This window comes from Pleuronectes platessa, chromosome 12, assembly GCF_947347685.1.
Source record: "Pleuronectes platessa chromosome 12, fPlePla1.1, whole genome shotgun sequence".
Classification (NCBI taxonomy): Eukaryota; Metazoa; Chordata; class Actinopteri; order Pleuronectiformes; family Pleuronectidae; genus Pleuronectes; species Pleuronectes platessa.
Genome location: NC_070637.1, coordinates 25140454 through 25164551, shown reverse-complemented (window position 1 = coordinate 25164551; position 24098 = coordinate 25140454). Strand labels below are relative to the sequence as shown.

At 44.2% G+C, this 24098-nt stretch overlaps 2 protein-coding genes across 5 annotated transcripts in view; both read right to left on the bottom strand.

Annotated features, from left to right (window-relative positions):
* The window catches only part of LOC128453522 (malate dehydrogenase, cytoplasmic), a 116992-nt gene extending 109350 nt beyond the window's left edge, over positions 1-7642 (bottom strand). The window contains exon 1 of the mRNA XM_053436478.1: positions 7639-7642. Within this exon, the coding sequence (XP_053292453.1) occupies positions 7639-7640 (2 nt within the window). The 5' untranslated portion in view covers positions 7641-7642. The remainder of the gene's footprint in view (positions 1-7638) is intronic.
* Positions 1-24098, bottom strand: part of ehbp1 (EH domain binding protein 1) — a gene marked incomplete at its 3' end in the record, with an annotated part of 94636 nt that overhangs the window by 45283 nt on the left and 25255 nt on the right. For all 4 annotated transcript variants that reach the window (XM_053436451.1, XM_053436452.1, XM_053436453.1 and 1 more), the window contains 5 exon segments: positions 3355-3604; positions 5465-5741; positions 6816-6956; positions 9681-9820; positions 11206-11387. In XM_053436451.1, coding sequence (XP_053292426.1) covers positions 3355-3604; positions 5465-5741; positions 6816-6956; positions 9681-9820; positions 11206-11387 — 990 coding nt within the window.

Sequence of the window (24098 nt, the reverse complement as noted above, 5' to 3'; positions counted from 1 at the left end):
TTCTAAGATTCTTTGTATAAATATTTAAATAACACAGAACTTCTATCGAACTTTAGTCCAAAGACACATTTCAGCTTCCAACTTTACTTTTTATGCAAATACGGCTAATAATTCACGAAGCGGAAACTTGATGAAAACCCAAAGATCAGAGCATCTAAGTGTAGAGTGGTTTGACTATGAAATAGAGATGGAGATGAAACAAAGGGAGGAGGGGGACGAACCCAGCCCCAGGGAAAAGAGATGGACTGAATCAGACCAGACAGAGCTCACAACCCGCCCAACAGGAACTCTTTCTGTTCATTTAAATTAATCCCACAGACGTTTCCATCCTTCCAGCTCCTTCACAGACGCTAAACCTAAACGCCTTGGAGGATCTATATATCCAAGACGGGGCGGACAAACACACGGGAGACACGAAGCGTCTGATGAGGAGCTGAAGTGCCACTTTCTCCAACTTGGAAACAAATGCAAAGATGATAACAAACTAACAAAAGCAGCTAATATAGACAGAATGCGATATTATGAGTGTGTATTGTTGAAACAAGATGCTCAGCCTTATTCATAGCTTAAATTATGATTTAAAGAAGATACAGGGTCGACAATGGAACAGACCGTCACCTCAAATTGTCATAAAGAAGTAAACAGATAAAAAACACAACGCAACACAATCATCTGCAGCTTCTCAAGGACCCAGTCTGGTCAGTGTCATGGATAAAGACAAATGGATTTTGTGAAATCCACAGATGCTGCAGGTTACACATCTACATTGGCCGTCTCGTCCTCTCCATAAATTGCGAGGGTGCATGTGCACGTCTGGCAAACACCCAGCGCTTCTACGTAGCTCTTGTTAAAGATTAATGTAAATCCGATCCATATGTGTAATACCTGCATATAGAGTAAGTGGGCACGCACCATATGTCCGTTACATGTCCTGATTTTCCATGAGCTGCCAGTGAAGAAGGCGTTTTTAATGCAATGACAAGGAGGATAAAAATTACATCTAAGATAATATGATTTACATGTGACGAGGACACGGCTTTATCAAAGCCAGAATATGAAAGTATAATAAAGTATGATTCTCTGCAAAAAGCATTTCAGCTGTAGTGAAAGGTGCATTTTGTAATAATTTTGTACCTATTTTATACTTTCACGTGTTCTCTTGATTACATACGAGTGAATTTCCCTGGCATGGGATCAATAAAGTCTATTTTATTTAATTATATCCATTTTTATTCTCTTTCTGAGATTGAACCTGGAAGTCTGTGTGTGTGTCTGTGTGTGTTTGTATTTTGTTCCTACACACAGATGCCAACTTGAATAGTCAGTAGAAATAGTGATAATAAAAAACCTCAGAACCTTGAATATGAGGAAAGTAAAGTTTAGCAGTGTTTTATTGGAAGGTTCTAACAAAGCACATGTTCACTCAAAGGAACCTCGGGCAAAGTAGAAGCTATAAGAACAGATACGTGCACGTGAACACACATCGACACTCTGCACACGTTCATAGTGTGATGATGTGCTGGTTCTCGTCCTGGCCTCTTATAGAGGGAATGTCTCCTCTTAATCCTCCCTGACTTCATACATTCAAAGGTCATCTCGCAGCCTACACATGGCTGAGGAGTGTGTGTCTGTGTGTGTTTGTGTCACAGTGCCTTGTGTGAATAAGAGACAGAAACCTATTCACACTAGCAGTATATGTCAACAAACCCTGTAGGCCCGTCCTTGTTTACTGTGAACATCATATCTCTCTCTCTCTCTACTATTCCCTGGCCATCTTCCTTCTCTTCCCCCCTCTCCTCTCCTCCTGCACCCTTCACTATCTTTCACCTATTCTCCTTCACCACCACCCCCCCCAACCCCCTTCAATCCTCACCCACAATTCATTCTTTGCACGCCCTCCCTCCTCCACCCCGAGCTCCAGAGGCAGGGGCATCTCTTGGCGAAGTGTGGCCCACCACAGGCCACTGGCTTTGGGTAATTAAAGTGGTTTAGGCCCCCTCACCCACGGTCACAGGCAACTGCAGCTGGGTGATAAAGGCACTGTGCCATAATTACATGGACGGCCAGCATCACCGCCCAGCTACACTAAAACAGTCAGCCAGCCCGCCGCATGGGGAGGAGGGACCTGTGTGTGTCTGTGTGTGTGTGTATAAGTAACTGTACAGAGCGAGTTTGCATATGTGGGTGTGTGCGTGGGTGTGTGTGTGCACAGGGGGGGTCAACACCTCCCTCTGATCGCTCTGCTGTAGTTAAGCCCCCTGTGTTTAAGCCCCACATAGGCTCATTGGGCCCCTACACACACACACACACACATGCACACACACCCCATCCATCCCCACACCCCCAGCCAATCATTCCCCACCAGTGGTCTGACTCCAGCAGTGAGTGTGTGTGACCATCAGCCATTTAATTAGACCCAGACATGATTGAACTAATTTAAATAAATAAATAAACATACGAAAACACCCCAATAAACAAATACCTATATTCAAATGAGGAGCTGGGGAGTTTCATGAGCATAAAGAATGGGCCAGGAGATGGGATTGTGCAGGCGGAAAAAAAGCTAATGTAAGGACCACTGGACGTGGACTCACAAGTGTAAATACACACACACACAAAACACACACACAAACTGCTTTAACTCACTCACTTATAATAACACGAGTCACAAAGAATGAGCCAGAATTAAGAATAGTTTAAAAACTGTTTCAGAAAGCTGCAGAACTCAAATATTTGGTTTCATTTGAATTAATATTATCATTGTATTTGGAAAACTAAGTGAAACTTTTGTCATCGTTATAAGGGAAGCAAAGCCCCTTGGACTCCTTAAGAATCTAAACAGCACTGTTATCGTTATATCTTAATTTTTTCCATAATTTAAGACATTAACTTCTGCCCATTATTCCACTTTCAATGCCAAACAGAAATCCTCTATGTGTGTTGTTGTTAGTGACAAGCTACAGTTTCCACAGAATTGAGTATAAACTTTGGTCAGCTGCCAGAAGCTGCTGCCAAAACCAGCATCAGATGGTTGCTCATATTTGTACTCCAGTTTCCAGTTCTACACAAACAAAGTTTTTGTACAGCTGACTGTGTTTACACGGTCAACATTTTAACATCGGTGTTTTAAAGGGAGGTTGTTGTTTTCTATGCTTGTTTAGGGGGGAAAGTTAAAAAGTCCAAAGTCCTCCATCATCACAACCCAGAACGCTTTAAGCACCGGACTCACTGCTGAGGCTGCGTAACTGCATCTTATTCAAGCACTTGTAGTATTTGTAGTTTTGTTGTCCCAGGTACTGTCTGCCAGTCGAGGGGATGAATCTGAGTTCATCTAACTCAATGAAGCCTGTTTACCTTGGGGGACGAGGAGGCCAGCTCTCTCCCCATCAGTGCTGCCACTGGGCTGGGCCCGACAGGCTGCGTTCTCTCTCTCTCTGGACCAAGGCAGGGTGGGTGGGGAGCCGGTGGACTGGGGCCAAGTCCAGCGCTGGGACCCGGGGGCAGGGGAGCCCTCCTCTTCTGGCTCCGGTCCATATCGGGGGAGGAGCCACCAGCGGGGCCCCCTGAAGGGCTCGATGCTCTTGGCTCGTAGAATGGGTTGGATCTGAGAGTGGAGGGAGGGGAGAGGTGACAAGAGACAAAGAGATTTCATATTAGAAAGTGTCTGATTTTCTTTCTTTGAAACTAAAAGATACAGAACAGGTATAAGTGAGTGAAATTACAGAGACTAATATCTGCCTTTTCCTCAAAGAAAGATAAAAACCACTAAACCAGAACTGTCAACCTTCCAAGAGAGGACAAGAGTGGACAATTAAATTGTTTCTATTATATTCTAAAGTAAAAGCTAATTTCTAGAAAACAAAATACATAAGATAAAAGTTTCCATTGTCTATGGACATTGGATCCAAACAGTGAGAGGACTCGAGCAGCCCGTGGACTGACTCACGCCTCAGAACAACTGACCGATTAACCAGATGAGCAAACGGGCGCCAACCAACTGCCCACTGAGAATCCTGGATGGAAACAAGAGTTCAGTGCAACACAATGAACAGCACACAAAGTGGGAAGGTAATAGAAGATGCAGGTGCACTGAGGTCAGGTCAGCGTGACCTCATATCCTTACTGCCCAAGGTGGACTACTGACAGACAGGCAGGGGCGCAAAGGCACACACACACACACACACACACACACACACACACACTATAGGAACTCTTACACACATACCAGAGTGTTATCAATATACAGGCATGCTTGTGGCACTGAAAGCAGGGGCATGGCCTTGAGACATTCACTCAACATGCAACAAGCAATCCTAAACAAACAAGCGAATTGGATGGAGCGGGTGGAGAGGGGGCGGAGGGGTGGAGAGCGAGAGTGAGAAAGAAAGCAAACTGATTGACTAGGTATCTGTCTGAAAGAGAAGGTTAGAGCTACTCAGTGTCTCTCTGACCGCAGAGCGATAGAGAGGGTCGGGTGGAAGTGAAGAATAGAAAGGCAGGCAGGCCTTTGGAGGAGCTTTAACAGACCAGCACCGGCTAAAAGACATGTGAAAGGGCTGCAGTCAAAACACGGCGTTGCCCTCTTGAACTTTCTATTCTGCAGATAACTGCTCCTGATGTGTGAGACAGAGCAAAAGAAACATGCCAGTCAATAACCTGTCTGTCTTTAGACAGCTGGGAGGACTGAAACATGCAGCTATCTGTGTGACAGCTTCACTCAGCAACAGCCAAAACCTGAAAGTTTATATTTACAATTCAGGCAGAGGCAGTCGTCTGCAAAGGTCACACACACACACACACAGACACACACTAACACTCACACAGTGAAAGACTCTACAGAGAGGAGTACGACAAAATGATCCTCACAGTATGAAACTAAGTTCAAATCCTAATTTAATCACTGATAAATGTTACGATGAAAACTTGGTTGATTCCTCTTTTTCATCCTGAGATAAGAAAGGAGAAGTTCCAGAAAATGTCTGGAGCAACTCACTTGTATATTTGTATTCTCGCATACAGCCCTTCCGGAAAAGGGAAAGAGAGGAATAAGGAGGAAGGTATGAAAGTGAGACAGAAAAAGTCTGAGGAGGAAGTCGAGGAGGGAAAGTATGGGCCAACAAGTTGATTGGAGGGGAGAAAGGAATGATAGAGGAGGGAAAAGAGGGAGACAAGCTTCAAGAATGCAGTGAAACAACAGGGCCCTTGTTCCTGTTGAAAGAGCTGCTTCGTCACTCCGCCTCGACGGGGGGGCTACAAGTACTTCTCCACAAGGAGGGGTCTGAGAGGACCTGGCCTGTCGACAGTAATGGAACCAGGCAGGCTGGATCCTTACAGACTGTTCCTAGAGCCACTACACAACGTGTCACACAACTATGTTTCTCAGTGGTGGACGTGTGGACTCTACACGATGTGACAAAAGAACAAAGATCAGGAAACAGAGTGAATTAAAGAAATTAGGTCTTACTCATCGAGCTCCTCTTCCTCGTTGCGAGAGGTGTCTGCATACAGGTACTTGCTCATGTCAACAGGCCGTACACCTTTCCTCTGCCGGGGCTTCGGGGGTTCTGGGTCTGGCAGGGGGTCTATGTCCTGGTCCTGGTCCTGGTCCGGCTCCTCGAAGGGGTTCCCTGGGGATGTTTGTGTCTCTAGTTCATCTGGTTCACTGAATGGATTCGAGGACTCGTGGTCATATAAGGAAACATCGTGGACGAGCTTCTGTAAGACCGGCTGGGCAGGAGGCTCTGATGGAGGAGAGAGAACAGTGACTGCAGGTTCAACACACATCATACAAGACTCAACCATGGTCACAATGATTCAATACAATCTTCTGTGATAGCTTGTAACACCATCTGGTTATTTGTCTTCTCATATTGTGTTTATTTATTTTCACCCCTTTCCATTTGTTTGTCAGCAGGATTAGTCAAAAACCACTGAATGTATTTCCATATAGTGGAAGGACGGGACGTGAGCCAAGAAAGATCTGTTCCATTTAAAAGCTTAAAGGGGCATATTTTTTTTCTTTACCATTTTGTAATAGAACATTTATTTGTGGATTCCTTAAAAAAAAAATCTAAAAACTAATTTATAGTGCCCCTTAATTATACACGGCTCCTTTAGTTTATATAGTTTGGTCCTTGTATATTATGTGAACACTGTCAGTTTATTTTGCTTTTATTATTCTGTCAAGCACTTATTTAGCTGAAGTCACTAGTTATAGTTGTTACCCCGACAAAATAATTTGTATGATTCTGCTTAATTTAACGATGCAAACGTGCATTTTGCATGATCAGATCCACGGAAATTGAAAATATCAGATATGTCACACACACACGACTACACAGAGCTGCTACCGAATAATAAATATATCATATCATTTCCAAAACAAACAAACAAACAAACAAACAAACAGTAAAGCCTATGTAAAGTTTCAAAAGGGGTTTAATAATATTAGGATGTCTCACAAGAGATGTGGATGAAAACAAATATCCTAAAATAAACAGCAGCAGCTTCATGGGCGGTGGGGGGGGGGGGAGCATATCACTCAGAAAACAAACAGTCCACATTAATACTGCTGGCCACTCAAGTGGTCGGACAAAAATATTGGTTTAGCTATCTGAGAGCACTGGAGCCCACCTGCTGTAGTTACACATGATCACACACATTCACAGTATGTGTACGTCCAAACATTCATTAACATCTAACTCCCCTGATTCCTAGAATAAACAAAAGCTTCTATTGTGTAACTGTAGGTGAAAATAAAATCAAAGTCTGGAGCCGGTCCCAATACAATCTGACTGAATGTGTTTCAAACATACCCTCCTCTTCCTCGGGCTCTCCAAACGGGTTGAGGTGGTTTGGATGAAGGTCGTCCTCGGGGTCCTCGAAGGGATTTGAGCTCATGGCAGGAGGCGTCTCCTGATCCTCGTCCTCCAGGAAGTTCAGCTTGTTGATCAGCTCTGTTTTCACAGATTCCCAAGAAAAGTCAAACAAATGAACAATAAGTCTAAAGAATTATGAGAACTCCAGTTAACAACAACACCAATATCCAAGAGTGAAATGAATAAAAACAACGCAAACCCAAAATACACCACATTCTGCACTTTGGAGTGAACCAGGAGAATAAACACTTGCATGTAATTCCCTCTCGCTAACTTCCCTGTGCTCCTCTGCAGCCACAGCCGACTTCACCACATATAATAGCACAGAAGCATTCTGGGAAGTTACTGTGGGAGACGGTGAAGGCAGCACATGGAGTTGCTATAGAGATCCTGGCTGGAGAGGCGAAGACCACTTCATCTTCATCCTCACTGTAGCTCAGTCTCATGCTGCCAGGGTCACAAGGCTCTATTCAAAGATATGGAGACGTGAACCAGTGGGAAAGAAGCAGCCAGCCGGGGTCTGGGGAGTCTCTCTGCCTTTACCATTAAACTCTGTCTTAACTTTTTACTAATTTACACAAGCCCAGTCCAATTTAGCATTGGATTATATTAAAGTCTCATTGTGAGAGTCCCACAGATTTTAAACTCACTGTTCAACTCCAATTTGAAAATAATAAAGCAACCCGTCTTTGTGAGAAGATTTATTTTTGTTGTAATAGATTCTTTCCTGGTTTGGTTCACTACCAATTGCAGCAAAAGAATGTTCACACCATCAAAAACACAAAGAATAGGAACCAAAAGGACGTGTCCACAACACCTTGAACAAAACATCACGACATGAACCAAAATAAACTGCAACACAACACGTGACCACGACAACATCACAATATCAATAACTCGGAGATGGGGGGGGGGGGTTTAACTTAGGTGAAGGAGAAACGAAAAGAATTGGAGAAGGAACGATTAAGAAAAAAAAGAATAGATGGAAAACAATGAACTGTCGGGTGGAAACGACACAAAGGTCACGAGACGGAGGAAGAGTCAGCAGAACGGAAAGGGGGGGGGGGGGGGGAAGAAAGATGAAGAAAGACCTTGGGAGGAAGCGGCAGGCTTAGCGGCTGCTTTGCGAGCTCGCTTAAGGAAACCAGCAGCATCATCATCATCATCATCATCATCATCATCTAAGCAGCTGAGGGCATTCAACTGGTTTACTATCTCTGTAAACGACAGGGCCGCACAGGAAGGGAGGAAGACAGAAGAGCAGTGAGACAAAATAACACACCCCATCAAGAACACACACACACACACACACACACATACACACTGCTTATATAGAGTTGAAAACAGTCTGTATACTTCCGTGTGGAACATAGATAATGCTTGTATTGGGTTGTCACTTATTATCTGAACAGCAATAAACCGTTTGATTCACAATCTAGAAGTGCATCAGACCGTCAGAAGTAGTTTGCCTTGAGATCCAGCAGAGGGCGCTCACTATCAGCTTGGCCTCTTGACCTTGTGAGTCAAGTGAGTCAGTCTGGGAAATGTTGTTTTGCTAAACGGAGGACGCTAGCTAGCAGAGCTGAGCGGACCTTCACGACACAGTTGTGTGAGGAAGTTGTGTGTGTTGTGTGTTTTACACAGCAGAGAGAGAAGTAACAAACAGAGACGAGGCTGATTCAGTTTAATGTCTTGATGAATTCATTTGATTTATGAACATATGTGTAATGATGGTATGATTGATGGTTTGTTCACAACTACACACACACAAACACTGATATTTGTACCATATGTGCTGGACCAGATTGATACCATTCACAAAAACTGGAAATAATTATTTTACACAGCTTAATTCGCTGACTGGTTACCTCGTACCCCTGTACACACAACATATCTTTTAATGGAGATGTACAACACATCGTTTCTTAGCTGTAAGACATTTTCTTCATATTATTTACATATTTCATGTAGAAGATAAAAGGAGGCTATATGTTTTGCAGGGTGTGTGTTATTGCTGGCGAGGCTGCCTGGCTTGTTGGGAAGGTACGTCCAAGGGCGGAATATGAGAGTAGGTAGTTTTGGCAGCTTGGCCGGTCTTTTGATTCACAGACACACACTAGTGCATCGCTGTAGGCACTCAATGCATATACATACAAATGAGACAAAGAGCAGAGACGTGAAGAGAGCGGAGGGAACGCATGAAGCTTAACATGAAGATATTGCGCTTTGAAAAGTTGGATTAAGCAAAGCAGGAAGCGGTGGGGCCCATACATTAAACTGTGGAAGGAATCCTCAACATACATGTATGTATGCAAGGTGGCAAGCCAGCGCCAGGCCGCCACACCAGCAACACAGGCAGAAGGATAAAGAGGAACCAGAGGTGATGAAGTAAAACCAGTCGAAAGACAACCTTGAATTCTCACACAGGCTCACACTCATGGAAGCATAAAGTTAGAACGGAAACATATCAAGAGAGAAGTGGTTGATGGGTCGTGGTTATTCTGATGGGGTTGATTATTCAGGACGGAGAGAGAGAGACGTCCTCCCCAAAGTGAAGTTGTCAGTTTGAGAGAATTCAATAATCTATCAGCATTGTAGCTGTCGAATTCGATTTTACAGCTCGCTCCGCAGCTATCAGCCAAAAGAGCTGGAAGAATATGATTACACACAGAAATATACACATTAAAAAGCAGTGATGTGGGTGAATTTCATCGACTGCAGCAGGTTTATCACTGATTGTCCAAAACAATACGTCCGTGGCTGCATTGAAGAAACAGAAAGAGATTTGTGTCCGTTCTTTACCTGTGATCTTCGCTGCCTTCTCCTCCTGGTTGACCCTGTTCTCCTCGTCCTCCTCGTTCTCCTCCTCAAAGTCGTCCAGGTTGCCGATGTCTGCCTGTTTCATGCTCATCAGGCTGGCTAGGCTCTGCATGTCCTCGTCACTGGAGCACAAACACACAATTCAACACACACACAGGTAACACAGACAGTTAGAACACATAATTGTTCAAAAGCAAACCAACCCCAAATCTACATGTTTATGATGATGATACAAACATAATAGTAGACGTCAAATGTAGTCTTTCATAGACATATGCGTTTATTTTAGGGTTAGTAGGGTGAGTATAAACATATGAAATTCCTATTATTACACATCAGCCAATATATAGGCATTAGAAATGTTTGCCTCCCGATATCAGCATCAGTGCACAAACATCTATGTCTTCATAATAGACTTGACAGCTACCAGGGTGATGCAAAGGTATAAAGGGAATAATTTATGAATTCAAAGGGATCATTTAATATCTTCCCTTCAGACCATGAACGTCTACACATTAGTGTCATAAACACACTTTAACTTCACTCACTCATATCTTTAACTGGTCTCTCATCCTCTCTCACCTTTACCCGTCCTCCCTTTGTCTCTGTCGTTCCCCCCCCATCGTCACACATGCATTCATTTCTACATTATTTCTAGTATTTAATGTTGCCTTGTGTATGCCCCCCCCCACACAGTCCCTCGATACCGCCGCTCCGTCATAATCACTGTATCCTCCTTTCAGTTCTTTGTGTTTGGTGTTTCCCAGACCCACGGGCTCATTTGAACTGGTGTGATGGAGTTTGTTTGTGTGTGGCCGACATCATTCCCCGAAGGGTTAACAGGGGTTACGCGCCATCGACCCGCCATCCGCACCGCAACAAAGGCCTCGCTGCTCTCTCTCTCTCTGCCAGTGTGTGTGCGTGTGTGTGTGTGTGTGAGTGTGTGTGTGAGTCTTTAAATGAAAGTTGCTGCTTTCAAATTAGAATGAATAACAAACGGCAGACGTCCTGATTGAGAGTGTGTGTCTGTGGAATCAAAGACGACCATGTGAGAAAGAATACAAAGCTGTACCGAGTGTGTGTGTGTGTGTGTGTGTGTGTGTGTGTGTGTGTGTGTGTGTGTGTATTTGTAAATTACAATAGAGATGTGTGCATTTACATTATGCCTGTTTATATATTTTTGAATATTTTTATAATTGTAAAGTTCATTCAGTCAATAAAATTCACTTTCAGGCAAAAGCAGGTTGAACTTGGAGCTGAGGACATCAAGTCTGAGTTTAAATAGACGTGCAATCAAATCTTCAATAACATTATTATTCAAACATCTCTGGTTCGGCTGAGACTGCAGGTCACAAAACAAAGACGTAGAGATTGTAGTTCTAAGGCGGACGTGTTCCACTGAAAGTCGAGTATTATTTTTAATAGAAGAATCAGAAGCCAGATTCGTGAGGGACCTGAATCTTGCTGATACCCTGACTCTCCACTGAGAACAGACCGAGACACTTACGTGGCCTTTCCCTCACGGAGGAAGATGCAGGAGAGGGAGAACTGCAGCGTGGCCGACACCACCTTCTTCGACAGAGGCTTGAATTTGAGTTTGACGTCCGTCTGTGTGGGCATGGGACTGGCGTACTGCTTCATGTTGATACTGCTGGTGGCCAAGGCCTTCCTCCGCCCTGAGGGAGACTCCTGGACAGGGAGAGAGACACAAGAAGCACATTCAGGTTAATATTACACTGACACATGCAGGTGTCAAACAGGACACCCAAGAGAAAAGAAGGGTTTTGTTTAAAATTAAGTTTAACATTTAATGTGAGGTAATTCTTCCAGACTTAATTGGTTTTTATTGAACTTCTTTTCACTGTTTTACATCCTCCTTTGGGAAACAGGTACTTAAGGTTCAGTGCAGTGCAAATTAATTTTAACACCAGGTACAGAATCATTCTTTTCATCCCTGCTAATGACTGTTTACAACATGCAGATGAATAATAGTCAGTGTTAGTTGGTAAATTCTGAACAAGCTAAGAAACCAGTGCCCTCCATCACTCAGTTGGTTGTAAAAAGTCCCTCCTGATATTTCCTGTCCACGCTGAAGACATTATATTCCTGCACTTTTCAGATATGAGCTCTGGGTCGAGAGGGGAGAAGTCAAACTGGAATTCAGGAACATGCCACAGACCAGATGATAAGAAGTCATGGAGTCAGTGGGATGGCAAATGCAAAAATGCAAACTGCTTGCCTGAGGACATTGTGTGGAAAATATGAACTGCAGGGAAAATGTTGGATATGAAAAACCTAAAAACAGAAGTTGGGGGTGTTCCAGTCTTTTGTCTGCCACCCCTCTGCTGTCAGTCTGGTCTTGGACGGGTTCACCTCCGTGATCTACTGAAGCAACTTACATACTATGTTCCTCTCTTCTGTTTTATTTCTACAACCATATTTTCCTTGTTTGTGATAATTTACATGAGGAGACACCGTATGGATATGGACGCAGCCATTGGTCCATGTTGCTTCCACTAACATGGAGGAGGCAGAGCTCTATTGGAGAAACTTAAAACTCATGTTCTGTCTTTACATTTGCCTGATTCCTCTTGGTCTCTGCGTTTGTCTCTATTTCACTGCATGAGTAACTGTAGATACACCTCCACACACACACACACAGACACACACTTCTGTTATTATACCACAGGAAAATACCTTCTTGTCTCCGCTCTGAATCGAGCCCCGAGGATCCATCCTCTCATGTGCACTATGCCGAACAAAGCAGAGCAGCCAGCTCTCTTTCACACAACACCGGTTAAGAGCATATATACATACAGTGTACACACACGCTCCACCGTCTGTGGCAGATAAAGCGATACAAGCTCTTTACGTTGCCCGTTTCCTGACGTCTTCACACACACACGGGCACACAAACCTCAGAGGCTTTGGCTCAGTGGGGAAAACTCAATCTCAGCCTTATCACTGAGGACTGCAGGGTATTCTCTGTCACACACACATACACACACACCCACAAACCACAGAAAGAGAGAGAGTTAGTATCAGTACAAAGTGGTAAAGCTATTGGTAATATTGTGAGAAACTATGTAAGCTCTGAATAGGAAATGGAACTCTATGGGTCAACCCTTTGAATACTGACACTGGGTGTAAGTGACTTAGTGAAATGACCACTTACTGTAATTATTAAACATTATATGATGTTGAGTCTCACTAACTCACTCCTAACAGTGTCTATGGGTCCAATGGGCTCTCTAGACATGCATCTCTGTAATAACTGCTGCTTTCTTATTGGCTTTAGGCAACAGGCCTCCTCCCTCACAAGTTTCTCTCCTGATGCATTTGGACAAAACATAAAACCTACAATCATCTTTCTCTAACTTGTACCCGTCTATTTCTGTCCCTTCTTTCCATCCCATCTAAACCCACTATCCTCCCATCTCTCTCCATCTTCACCTCCTCTTCCCCATGTTGCTCCGTCCTCAAACCAATAATTAAATTAATAAAATACAGAAGAATCCGACCGACCCACTGAGTAGCGCGGCCACTTGACATTTCGTTTCCACGTCTGAACATAATGATGTATCCTCTCCGCGGCCACCAACCTCTTCTTCTCAGCCCGTTGAAAGAAGAAGAAGAAGAAAAAACTCTCCCTCTCCACCTCTTATCTCTCTGCAGATTACACTCCAGCTATTATACTAAGCTAATAGCGCATGTAGATACTTTATGAATGAATTTGCCAAATGCACCAAACACTTAAGAAGAAGGGATTTAGCAAAAAGGAGGATGGGGAGAAAAGAGGGGGGGGGGGGGTGGTTCTTGAAAAATAGGAAATACTTAAAGATATGCAAATACCCTGGCAAAAGAATGGAATAACCATTTCAACAGATTTGAGTAGGGCCAGCAAACAATGGAAATCTGCCCTATTTCCCCGGATGCTACTTGTCAATCAACGAGTGTGTGTGTGTGCATATGCATGCATGTGTGTGTGTGTGTGTGTGTGTCTTTTAGAGAACGTGGGGCGGGGGAGTGTAGTCAGGATTAGGGTGACTGGGAGGTTGTGACAATGTGTAAAATGAAAAGGAAGCACAATACAGAAGTTTAATTTATTACAGAAAGAAATGTGCTCTGAGCCCAGAGAACGACTAAATACCTGAGTGATTGTGTGTGTGTGTGTGTGTGTGTGTGTATAGAGAGAGCGAGAGAGAGCGAGAGAGGGCAAAGGAGATACAGACGGATGGAGGGAGGGGCAATGGCGATATACTGCCTCCTCGCTGCATCTCTGTAAAACTACAACAGCTAACTTACGACTCACTCACACACACAGGCCACGTTTTACCAGATACATGTTAAAACTTATGCTCAGATTGTATTTGTAATGAATTAAAATGAACTTGATCTTTTATTTTGTGTGAGGCTACAGTGTGTGTGTGTGTGTGTGTGTGTTAGAGTACCCATCCTGCCCCTCTCCCCTGGTGCCAGCTGGCCCTGGATCAATTCACAGATGCTCCCCTGGTGGGGGGGCAGGGGTCAGGGCAAGAGGGGTGCCCGGGGGTCCTGCTGAATCCCTCTGCCCCAAAATGCCAATGGGACGGGCAGGAGGAAGGAGGGGGGGGGGGGGGGGGATCCTTTTGTCACCCAGAGATGGATTAATTAGACTGAGTGCTAAAAGAACCTGGCTTCTTTGTGTGGACCTGGTCTGACACACACACACACATACACACACACAGAGTGACACACACACACACAGTGACACACACACACACACACACACACACACACACACACACACACACACACACACACACACACACACAGTTGGGCAGTGATAGCACATGATGAACAAAAGGAATAGGAGCCCAATAGACACACACCAATCAGCTAATGGTGTTTTAACACAGGTCACCACTGTCGATGGTCGATGGTCGTTATTGATCCATATAACAGCAAATTTAATTAATACACCAACATTATTTATTCCTATGTTAACTGTGACTTCTCCTGTCGTTATGAGCATCGAGGTACAAGTGATTCTTCAGTGGTTGAGGAGAGCGGTGATGTTCTGTGTGTTGTTGAGGAAGATGGAGGATAAGAACGTGGCTTTAGCATCACCACTGTGACGACAAGTGATGAATCACTGGTTCCACAACAAGCAGATGAGTATCTGACTTAAGCCCGATGCTTCAAAACAAAACTGGAGGCGAACGGGACAAACTGAGGTCAGTTACACTCCGACGTGTGAAGACTGCACATCTCAGAAGTCACATTCACTGACAAATCTCTGTCTGTGTGTGGCTCACGTTCCTTCCACCTGATCGTGGAGGTTCAGAGTCAAAGTTGGTGCGATTTTAATACTTGAAATGTTCAATTTAAATAAACTTTGAATAAATAGACGACCAGTGATCCAACAAAGTAAAGTGACAGTCACGGCACATTCACAGCAACGACATCTGATTCTCCAGTCGGGGATTCAGCCTACTGGGATCACACGTCACTGAACTTTGAATTAACGGGTGAACGGCTCTTTGTGCAGCGTCAGTGTTCTGCATTACATGTATTTGACAGGAAGCTGCAACCAGCTCCACCACAGGGCGTGCACACAGCCCTGGTGCACCAGATCTGTGTCAATACTGCTCAATCGAGGCAGTTTGTGGTGATCAGCAGGCCGACAGAAGAGAAACAATGAATGTTCCTCAGAGTTTCTGGCTCTTTCCACATCCTCCTGTTTTTCCTCCTGTTTTGAAATGTGTTAATTGAAAACGGTGAAACAAAAACCTGCCTCCTCAAAGCGGATAAAAAGGAACACAGAGGCTGCAGATATTCCAGAGCACACTAGACTGTACACAGGCCTTTGTAATTTGCATTCGCACGGTTCAGGAAATAAAATAAAAGCCGAACTCAATTTACTCTATAGAATAAGCCTGAGGTTGCACCGATTAGCCCTCCACCGCCCTGACTCCCAAAATCAGCTGGCTGTGGTTGAATTCAGCAGTCAGCAGATTGCAGGTTGGTAGGGGGGGTGGGGGTGGGGGGGCACTGTGATATTCCTCTCGCCTCAAGGTCACAGTTATTGGAAATGGAGACATCCAATGTGCTCACATCTCTCTTTGAAACCACACACAATGGAGTGATTCCTCTGTGTCAATTTGGACTCCCCTGATAACTGATAAGACGAGCCTTTTTACATACCACCTATGAATACTGGACTATAGGTGTTATAGACGCACACACACACACAGAGAGAGACACACACACACACACACACACACGGAGATTAAGGCCAATTTATTCATCTGCTATTATATGTGAGGATTTATTTTTTTCCCCGAGCTGTGTGTATGTGTCTGTATTTTAAAAAGCAACAATGGACATAAAAAGGCATGAAATACTATCACTGCAGTTATGTGAATTACAATAACAATGGTCTTAATAATGGAATGAACTGTGCAAATGGTTTTCATGTGCAAGACACACACACACACACACACAGACAGACACACAAATAGAAAGTTAAAAAGAGGACAGAATTGCTCCTCACTAGAACCACCTTGTGTATCACACAGAACTTCACCACCCCCCCCCCCCAAACTAACTTATGGAAACACTTTGCACTCTGACCACCACCATGTTCACGAGGGAGGACGTGAACAACAACAAAAAGAGAGTTGATGGCAAAGTGGCAGAATGAAGTGTGTGAAACGAAAGCACTTGTATCCACTGGACTTTGAAACCATGGCTCCACAACACAAATCACAAATACACAAACTGGTGGAAACATACCTGGGAAACTTCAACCTCATCTCTGTGTTCATTAAACAAGTTTATAAACAGTCTTTCAGAATTTGACTGGTTTTTCCTTTGGATTAAAAGGTCGATTTATCAATTATAATCAAATTTTCTATTTAAACCTTATTGTCGTCAACATTTCCGGGTAATGCGATTGTAAATCTGCAACATTGTGTGTGTCTGTGTGTGTGTCTGTGTCTGTGTGTGTGTGCAGAAGAGAGAGGAGGGTTTAGGGCCACAGAGCAACAGAAAGACAGAGAGGAATGTGTTTAATGCAGGGTTGCTTCTGATGGCAACAGATGAAAGGAGGAGAGTCACAAACCAACCAGCCCTTAAAAAGCCCTAATCCGAACTGAGAGAGCAGAGGCGGTTCGTTTGAGAGGAACCTATTGCAAGCCTGCAAAACACAGCAACACACACACACACACGAGAACACACACACACACACGAGAACACACACACGTCAACTGGATAATTGCAAAAAATTCAAAGGTTCAACAGCATTAGCAAAACTTCTTGCTTTATAAAGTCTATCATCTCTGCACCAAACAGCCAAAGCACCAGTCAGCAGACTGAAGAGCACCTTCCCGCTGACGTTAACTGAGACTTAAGTGTAAATGTTTTTACCATGTGCTCTTCTCACAGAGATTAACCTTACAACACACTGGGTTTTAACATTAAAGCCAATATGCAATGAGCAAAAAATAAACAATAAGAGTGTAGATAAACACCAGACAGATTTATGTGCACACGGATTGAATCCTCAAAGGAGACCATTTAAAGACATGAAACTTTATATTTTACCTTTGCAGAGGAAATTATGTTTTTTCACTCCTGCACATTTGCTTGTTTGTTGGTTTGTTTGTTTGTTTGTCAGCAGCATTACACAAAAACTGATGAATAGATCTCCATGAGGTGGACGGATGGGACATTGTGAGATATAGCAAGTCTGACATTTTCACCAGTTTGTTAGGGAATAATTCATGAAAATTGATAAAATAAATCAGTTGTGAGCACGTTTATGCAGCTTGATTAACTTTAAGGGGAAGGCCTGCGTTTCACTGAGCACCAAACTATATTCATTACAAAAATCTCTTCAGGATGAATGAGCTGGAAGAAAGAAAAAAAATTATCAGTAAATTTCTAAACTAGTGAAAAAAGCCTGAGGAAGCCCAAACATCTACATCTGCAAATAGTGAACATTAAGAATCTGGAAATATCTCAGGTTTTGTGTTTGTTTGATAAGTGACAATTAAATGATCACAATTGTTGCCCATTCCCTGTGGAGCAATGAATCAGGTGATCATTTTGACACAATAACAATCCATCTGCCATTTTCTTTAAGCTTTTTCTAATCAGCCCCATCAATCTGAAATTATTAATAATTCATAACCAGTGAAAATGCTGAGATGGACACCAAACTAAGTATCTAATGTCCTCTCCGTCTCCCATCATGTCCCTCCCACCCTGCCTCCCTCTCTTTCGTCTTATCAGTGTGTCCAGGGTGCCCTCCTCTCTTCAACTCTCCGGATCTTTCTTTTGGGTGGCCCTCAGTGCCCCCCCCATCCACACACACACACACACACACACACACACACACACACACTCAGACCCAGAGCATGCACTTCAGAGAGGGGGCTAATGGGAAAATAAATTACCAGCAGGCAAAAGCCCTGGCTCTGCACTTCTGCAGGAGAAAGAGAAAGGGACATGAGGGGGGGGTTTGGAAAGTAGGGGTTGGTCAAGAGTGTGGAAAGAGAGACGGGTAGGGAAGACAGAGAGGTGGACAGAAAAGAGACTGATAGAAAGAGAAGTCATGAGAAGGGGACGGGATGGAGAAAATGAGGGAGAGGGTGTGATGGAAAGAGAAAGAGAGAATCACGAGGGGGAGGAAAAACATGGCGTGAGAGATAGGTCCACGGGATTATAGCTGGAGTTCATCCTGGTGTGTGAAGTGCCTGCTCATCACTTTTTCCTGCCATTTCACCGTCTCTGACCATCGTTAAGGCCTAAAACGGCTTCACCACCCCCCCCCACAGAGCCAATACCCTGCTCCTCTATCTGGGATTGATTACTCCCTCTGAAGGAGGAAGCCGCTCAGATACCAGGACCAATGGTTGCGAGCGTCCGAATCTGTGGCCCACATATAAAGTTTGACAGGATTGACAGACATGAAAAGGGGCTGGATTAGTGTGTGTGTGTGTGTGTGTGTATGTGTCTGTGTGTGTGTGTGTGTGTAACTGAGGAGATGACCACCCAGGCTCTTCTGAGCTTTCACCTCATTATAACGTACAAACTTACCCACCAGACAAAGCACAACTGATAACTTGCAGACATCTCAGTCAAGGTTCCGGTCGATCTCTGAGCCTTGAAATCTCCACGACCATTCATCCAATCAGCTTCGAGCTCGGCATGTGTATTGTTCAGGGTCCAAGGAAGTGCAGTGATGAATTTTAGGAAAATTAGTAACTGGGACTCGTCAATGCAAGTGAGAGAACGGCAAATACAACCGATTGTCCAGTTCAGGGTTCTGCGTACTGAGCCGAGCTTCACTGAACTCTGAATAAACAGGTGAAGAGGTTTAAAGTCTGAGTAGAAAGGTGCAGAACCAGAAGTCTCTCTGCAGGCCAGCGTCACTGACTGGAGTTTGATCCCTGAACAGTGGCGTGATGGGTCCTGCTCTAACCTCACTACCAGAGAGGACGTTAAGAAGCTCAAATGTTTGGTTGATAAAATTCCAGACAACATCCCCGGCCCCCGGATCCTTTATATCTCAGAGATGTCACGTGACGATTTCCAGGTAAAAGACAACATACAGGATTTATTGTGTGGGAATCCGAATCTCCATTTCCACTCGATTCCCACTTTGAGGATCTGTTTGTTTTAGCCGTTTGAAGAAGGCTGCTGAGATCTGACGGAGGTATGATAGGGCCCTAATCCAGAGCAAAGCTGATTTGCTAGGGGGGGGTTAAGATGGCCTGTGACAAGAAACAATTGCCCCAAGTGAGAGTCTGTCTCTCTCCCACCCTGCTCCATGACAAAGGTGTACTCTCCATGCTAAGTGACAAATCTGGGGAGACAAAGAGCATTAGCAGGGTGATGCTCTGCTTCAGTGCCTCCGATTGTGGCCAAGTCAAAGAGAATCTAATATGGATTTTAAAAAAAGGAGAGGGAGAGATTAGAATGAAAGAGAAACAATGAACACCTTCTACCAAGGGGGAATTAGTGGAGGGATTGGATAAGGAGCTGGTGTGCCTTGGTGTGTGTGCATGTATGTGTGTGCATGGGTGTGCATGGGTGAGTGCTTGTTCTTTGAAATTCCTTTTTTTTCCCCCAATGAGAGGACAATAGGGTTTCCCAATTCTGCTGATGTGCATTCTGTTTATGTGCATTTATATGTGGGACACACAAACAATTTCCCTGTCATCTCTAAATATGAACCTCGAGTCAGGTAGTCAATGATCTTTGACTTAGGAACTGAAACAGGAAAACAACTTATAACAACTACACCTATGTTGTGTTTGTTGTTGACTTGTGTACTTATGTTATCCAAAATGTTTCCATCAACGCTCAGACCAGAGACTTTTCATTAAAGTCATATTGTTGTCGTCTAATAAAACAAGGCTTAATAAGACTTGACGTAGTGGAGCAACAGGGTTGAACATTATTTTTATTAAACTATAAAAGGAACTGTCTTTTACTGAATTTATAACAAGTGACATATCCGATGTTATCACCAGTCTCACAGTGAGAACGTGTCCTTCACTAGCATCTCCTCAACACCCATGGGTGCATTGCAAGTACAGATTTATATCCCAAACAGAGACAGAGACATGCTCGGGGATCAGTCTAACTGTCAGTGGCTGGCTTAGCACTGGCATCAGAGCACATCACAAGACCCTATTCATTGCCACTTAGCAGAACAGTCGCCTCGATTCACCAGAGACTCTGTGTGTGTCTGTGTGAGTGTGTGCGCGTGTGTGTTCCCACCCTAAAATGCTATTACACAAACACACACTTGCACGTACTCACAATGAGCGGATCTTGAGGAGATAGTGTCAAAGGAGTCACCCTACACACAAGTTTAACCCAAGTTCATCACATGTGCCTCCATGCATGTACACACATCTCCTATCACCTCCACCTCCACGTGCATCTTCCAGGGAGGCGACCGGCCCACGCAGGCCCAGCGGGTCAAGCTTGTGGATAAACAGGGGGATTTGACGGGGCCTGTGTTTTGCGGGCCACAGAGGCCTGTCTCCATCGCGAGCAGCCATCTTAAGTCGCACAGAGGAAAAATAAATAACCGCGAGACGGAGATAATAACTGATAATAACTGTCCAGGTCCTGACCACCCGTCACTGCCAGGTAATACGTGAGACCAAAAACAAAAGTGAGACGAGGACAAGGACCGAGAGCAGGAAGTCAGATTAGAGCGGATCGGGGAGAAGGGCAGGTGACAGGATGTGGAGCCATGGAGGGATAGAGGGCGACCTCAGAGATGACTGATAACAGAGGGTGTGGTCGACGATCACGAACAAGTCAGAGCCTCCGAGTGGATTTCAGTACTGCAGCTCCCAGATTAGAAAGTAAAAAACATAGAGGGAAAGAAACAAGTCAACATTCATCCTTAAAAACAAATTCCACGTGCAGGTGATCACTTGTTTGTCCTGTTTTGAAAACATAACTGATCAGTGAGGACGAGCAGATCATAAAAGGGGGGGGGGAACTTACAGGGGAACAAACTTCATTAAAGATGGTCTGATAAGATTAAGAGTAAACAAGTCGTGTTGGATTAGACTGGGACTTCAGAGTTCTATAACCGGTATCTTATAATGTAATATTGAAAAGCACAATTATGACAGTATCTCACAGTATGACACATTTTGTGTCTACTGTATATTTAACAGTGGTAAAATGTTTAGCCCAAACTAATGGTGTGAATGAGGACACTGATCCACAGTCATAACACAAACATCTCACACAGACACAGACACACACACACAGTTGGCTCGTTGTGATGTGAAGGCCACACAGGTGGAGAGACGGATGTTTCCCAGGTGACACATGTGTTTTGATGTTTATTTTGGGGGTCAAACGTCACACTGTATGAGGCAAAACAAAAACCAGCTTGGGTTGCTGTGTGTGTGTGTGTGTGTGTGTGCGACAGGATGCGAGTGTGTCTTTGTGTGAGATTATACAGTGTATATGTACACAAACGCTGTGAGCCTGCATGTGTATATGAAAGACAGACACTGTGTGAATGAGAGGATGTACATGTGTAGATATGACTGTGTGTGTGTCTGTGTTTGTGTGTCTGCTGCGGTGTCTGGTGACATCTGCCGTGTTGTTGGCCGGGAGCGGAGCGCAGCGTGATGCAGGAGCCTCAGACTGAGGAGATGAAAGCCGAGGTCACAACCTGAACCAGTGGGACAAGACACACCCGCTCTCACCACACACAAACACAAAGTCACAAAAGCAAATGTGAAGACACGGCACACAGACTCACAAAGAACTTACTGTCTTGTGTGCACATGGCACACACATACATACTGCATGCATTCGTTAAGTCACAGACACACACACACACAGCATGCGGGGGAGCACATGAGAACATAAGGAGGAAGGATAAAACAGTGAAGCTGACAGAACAATATGAGGAGACACTAAATATAAATCTACTCACAATCAGAGAGAGAGAGAGAGAGAGAGAGAGAGAAGGAGAGAGAGAGAGAGAGAAAAAGATGACATAAGCAAATAAGCAAAGAAGCAAAGCCCCCCCATCATCAGGGGGAACAGTTTAATCAGTTTAATTAACCAACATGCATGTAAGCAAAAACACACACACAGACACACAAAGATAGTAGATATGAAGCTGAAGGTGCCTGTGTGCACGTACGTCCGAGAAGAGATGAAGTACATGAAGCTATATATATATTATATTATGGTGCAGGTGTTTAAAGGATCTATTTTAATATATGATGAGTTTTCTATCTGCTGTTTTGATTTTAGAAAATAATATAAAAATGCCCAAAGACTATATTTCCCATTGCTCAAGTAACATGTTCAAATTCAGTTTTTTCTGACCCATATCGAACGTAAAAAGAAAGATGCGACCCACACTTGCTCAGACACACACAATTCTAATGTGACACCTGCACAGAGACACAGTGACACGCACACCTCATGGTGGTGGTGGCAGTAAGTCAGCAGACCAGCCATGTGACGGGCGGTGTGGTGTGGATTAGGGGCCAGTAAAGCCTATTAGGGCGACAGGAGGGACCACCCGGCCTCCGCTGCCACCCTCAAGCCACAGACACACACACACAGCACATAAAACTAGACACACATCTCCCCAGACAGGTTCTCACAAAGACACAAACACACAGCCACTGAGAAAATGACACAGAAGCATTGCATGTTGGCTGCATACTGGCAGAAAACGGCAGCATTTAGAGTTGTGATAGTAATAGCTGTGATTGTGTGTGTGTGTGTGTGTCTGTGTGCCCACTTAGGGAGGGGTCCAGGCATGGTGGGTAATCACCAGCATCTGTTGCCTCTCCTCAGGGCGATTAATTAGATTAAATTAATTTGAAAAGCGTGTGTGAATGTGTGATCCCATTCTAGGAGTCCACCCCCCCCCAGCTTTTCAACATTTAGACACACACACAGACAGACGCACACACACTCACACAATAATTTACCTCCTACCATATTTCAAGTATAAATTATTGAAGTTATGACTTACATTTTGTAGACCATTTATTTATTTCTAGTTCATTTAGAATCAGCGTTATGAAACACACACAAACAGCTGGAGCAGACGCACACTCTTCTACCAGACACAATTCACGAGGCTTTCCGACTTCTCCAAACTATTGATGAAATGGGAAACGAGCAAAAGGTGAAAACTTTAGAGACACACGCGTGCACACGAGCGCAAATTAATCCCAATTTGTGGGCCTCGGCACGGGGGAAACTTTTGGGATTTCATACTTCATACCAGCTTTTGTCACCTTTGCGTGAATAGCTGAGGGCTGAAATAATTGTGTTTTTCTTCCCCGAGGCCCAGTCAGCGCTCACAAGCCACTGGCCTACGTAATGTGTTCCACACGGAGGAGGGAGGGGGCGTACACACTCCACGGCTATGGGTTCAATAAAGAGAGCGGGTGTGTGTGTGTGTGTGTGTGTGTGTTTGTGTCTCTCTGTGTGTATAAAGGTGATGGAGCTAGGTTGGACTGTGCGTTTGTGTGAGTGGTTGGTGTCATGGTTTTTCAGATTGTGCAGTGAGACGAGTGTGTGTGTGCGTGTGTTCGTCTCTGTCAGTATGTGACATTGTGCGACTGTATGACTGTGGCTAAGTGGGAGGTATGTGGTGTGGAAATGGCCTTAATGGAGTTGGAGCTGGTCCACAATAGACAGGACATCAGCTCAGAGAGGAGAGAGTGAGAGAAAGAAAGAAACAGGGTGAAAAAGAGATGGAGGAGGAGAAAGAAAGAAGCCACAATATGCTAGAAACATCCTCAGGTTCCAAGATGACAACAGCTCGACCAATACATAAGTAATATTTGTCCCTACACTCTTCATTTGGATGTTAAAATATTATATTTACGTAAA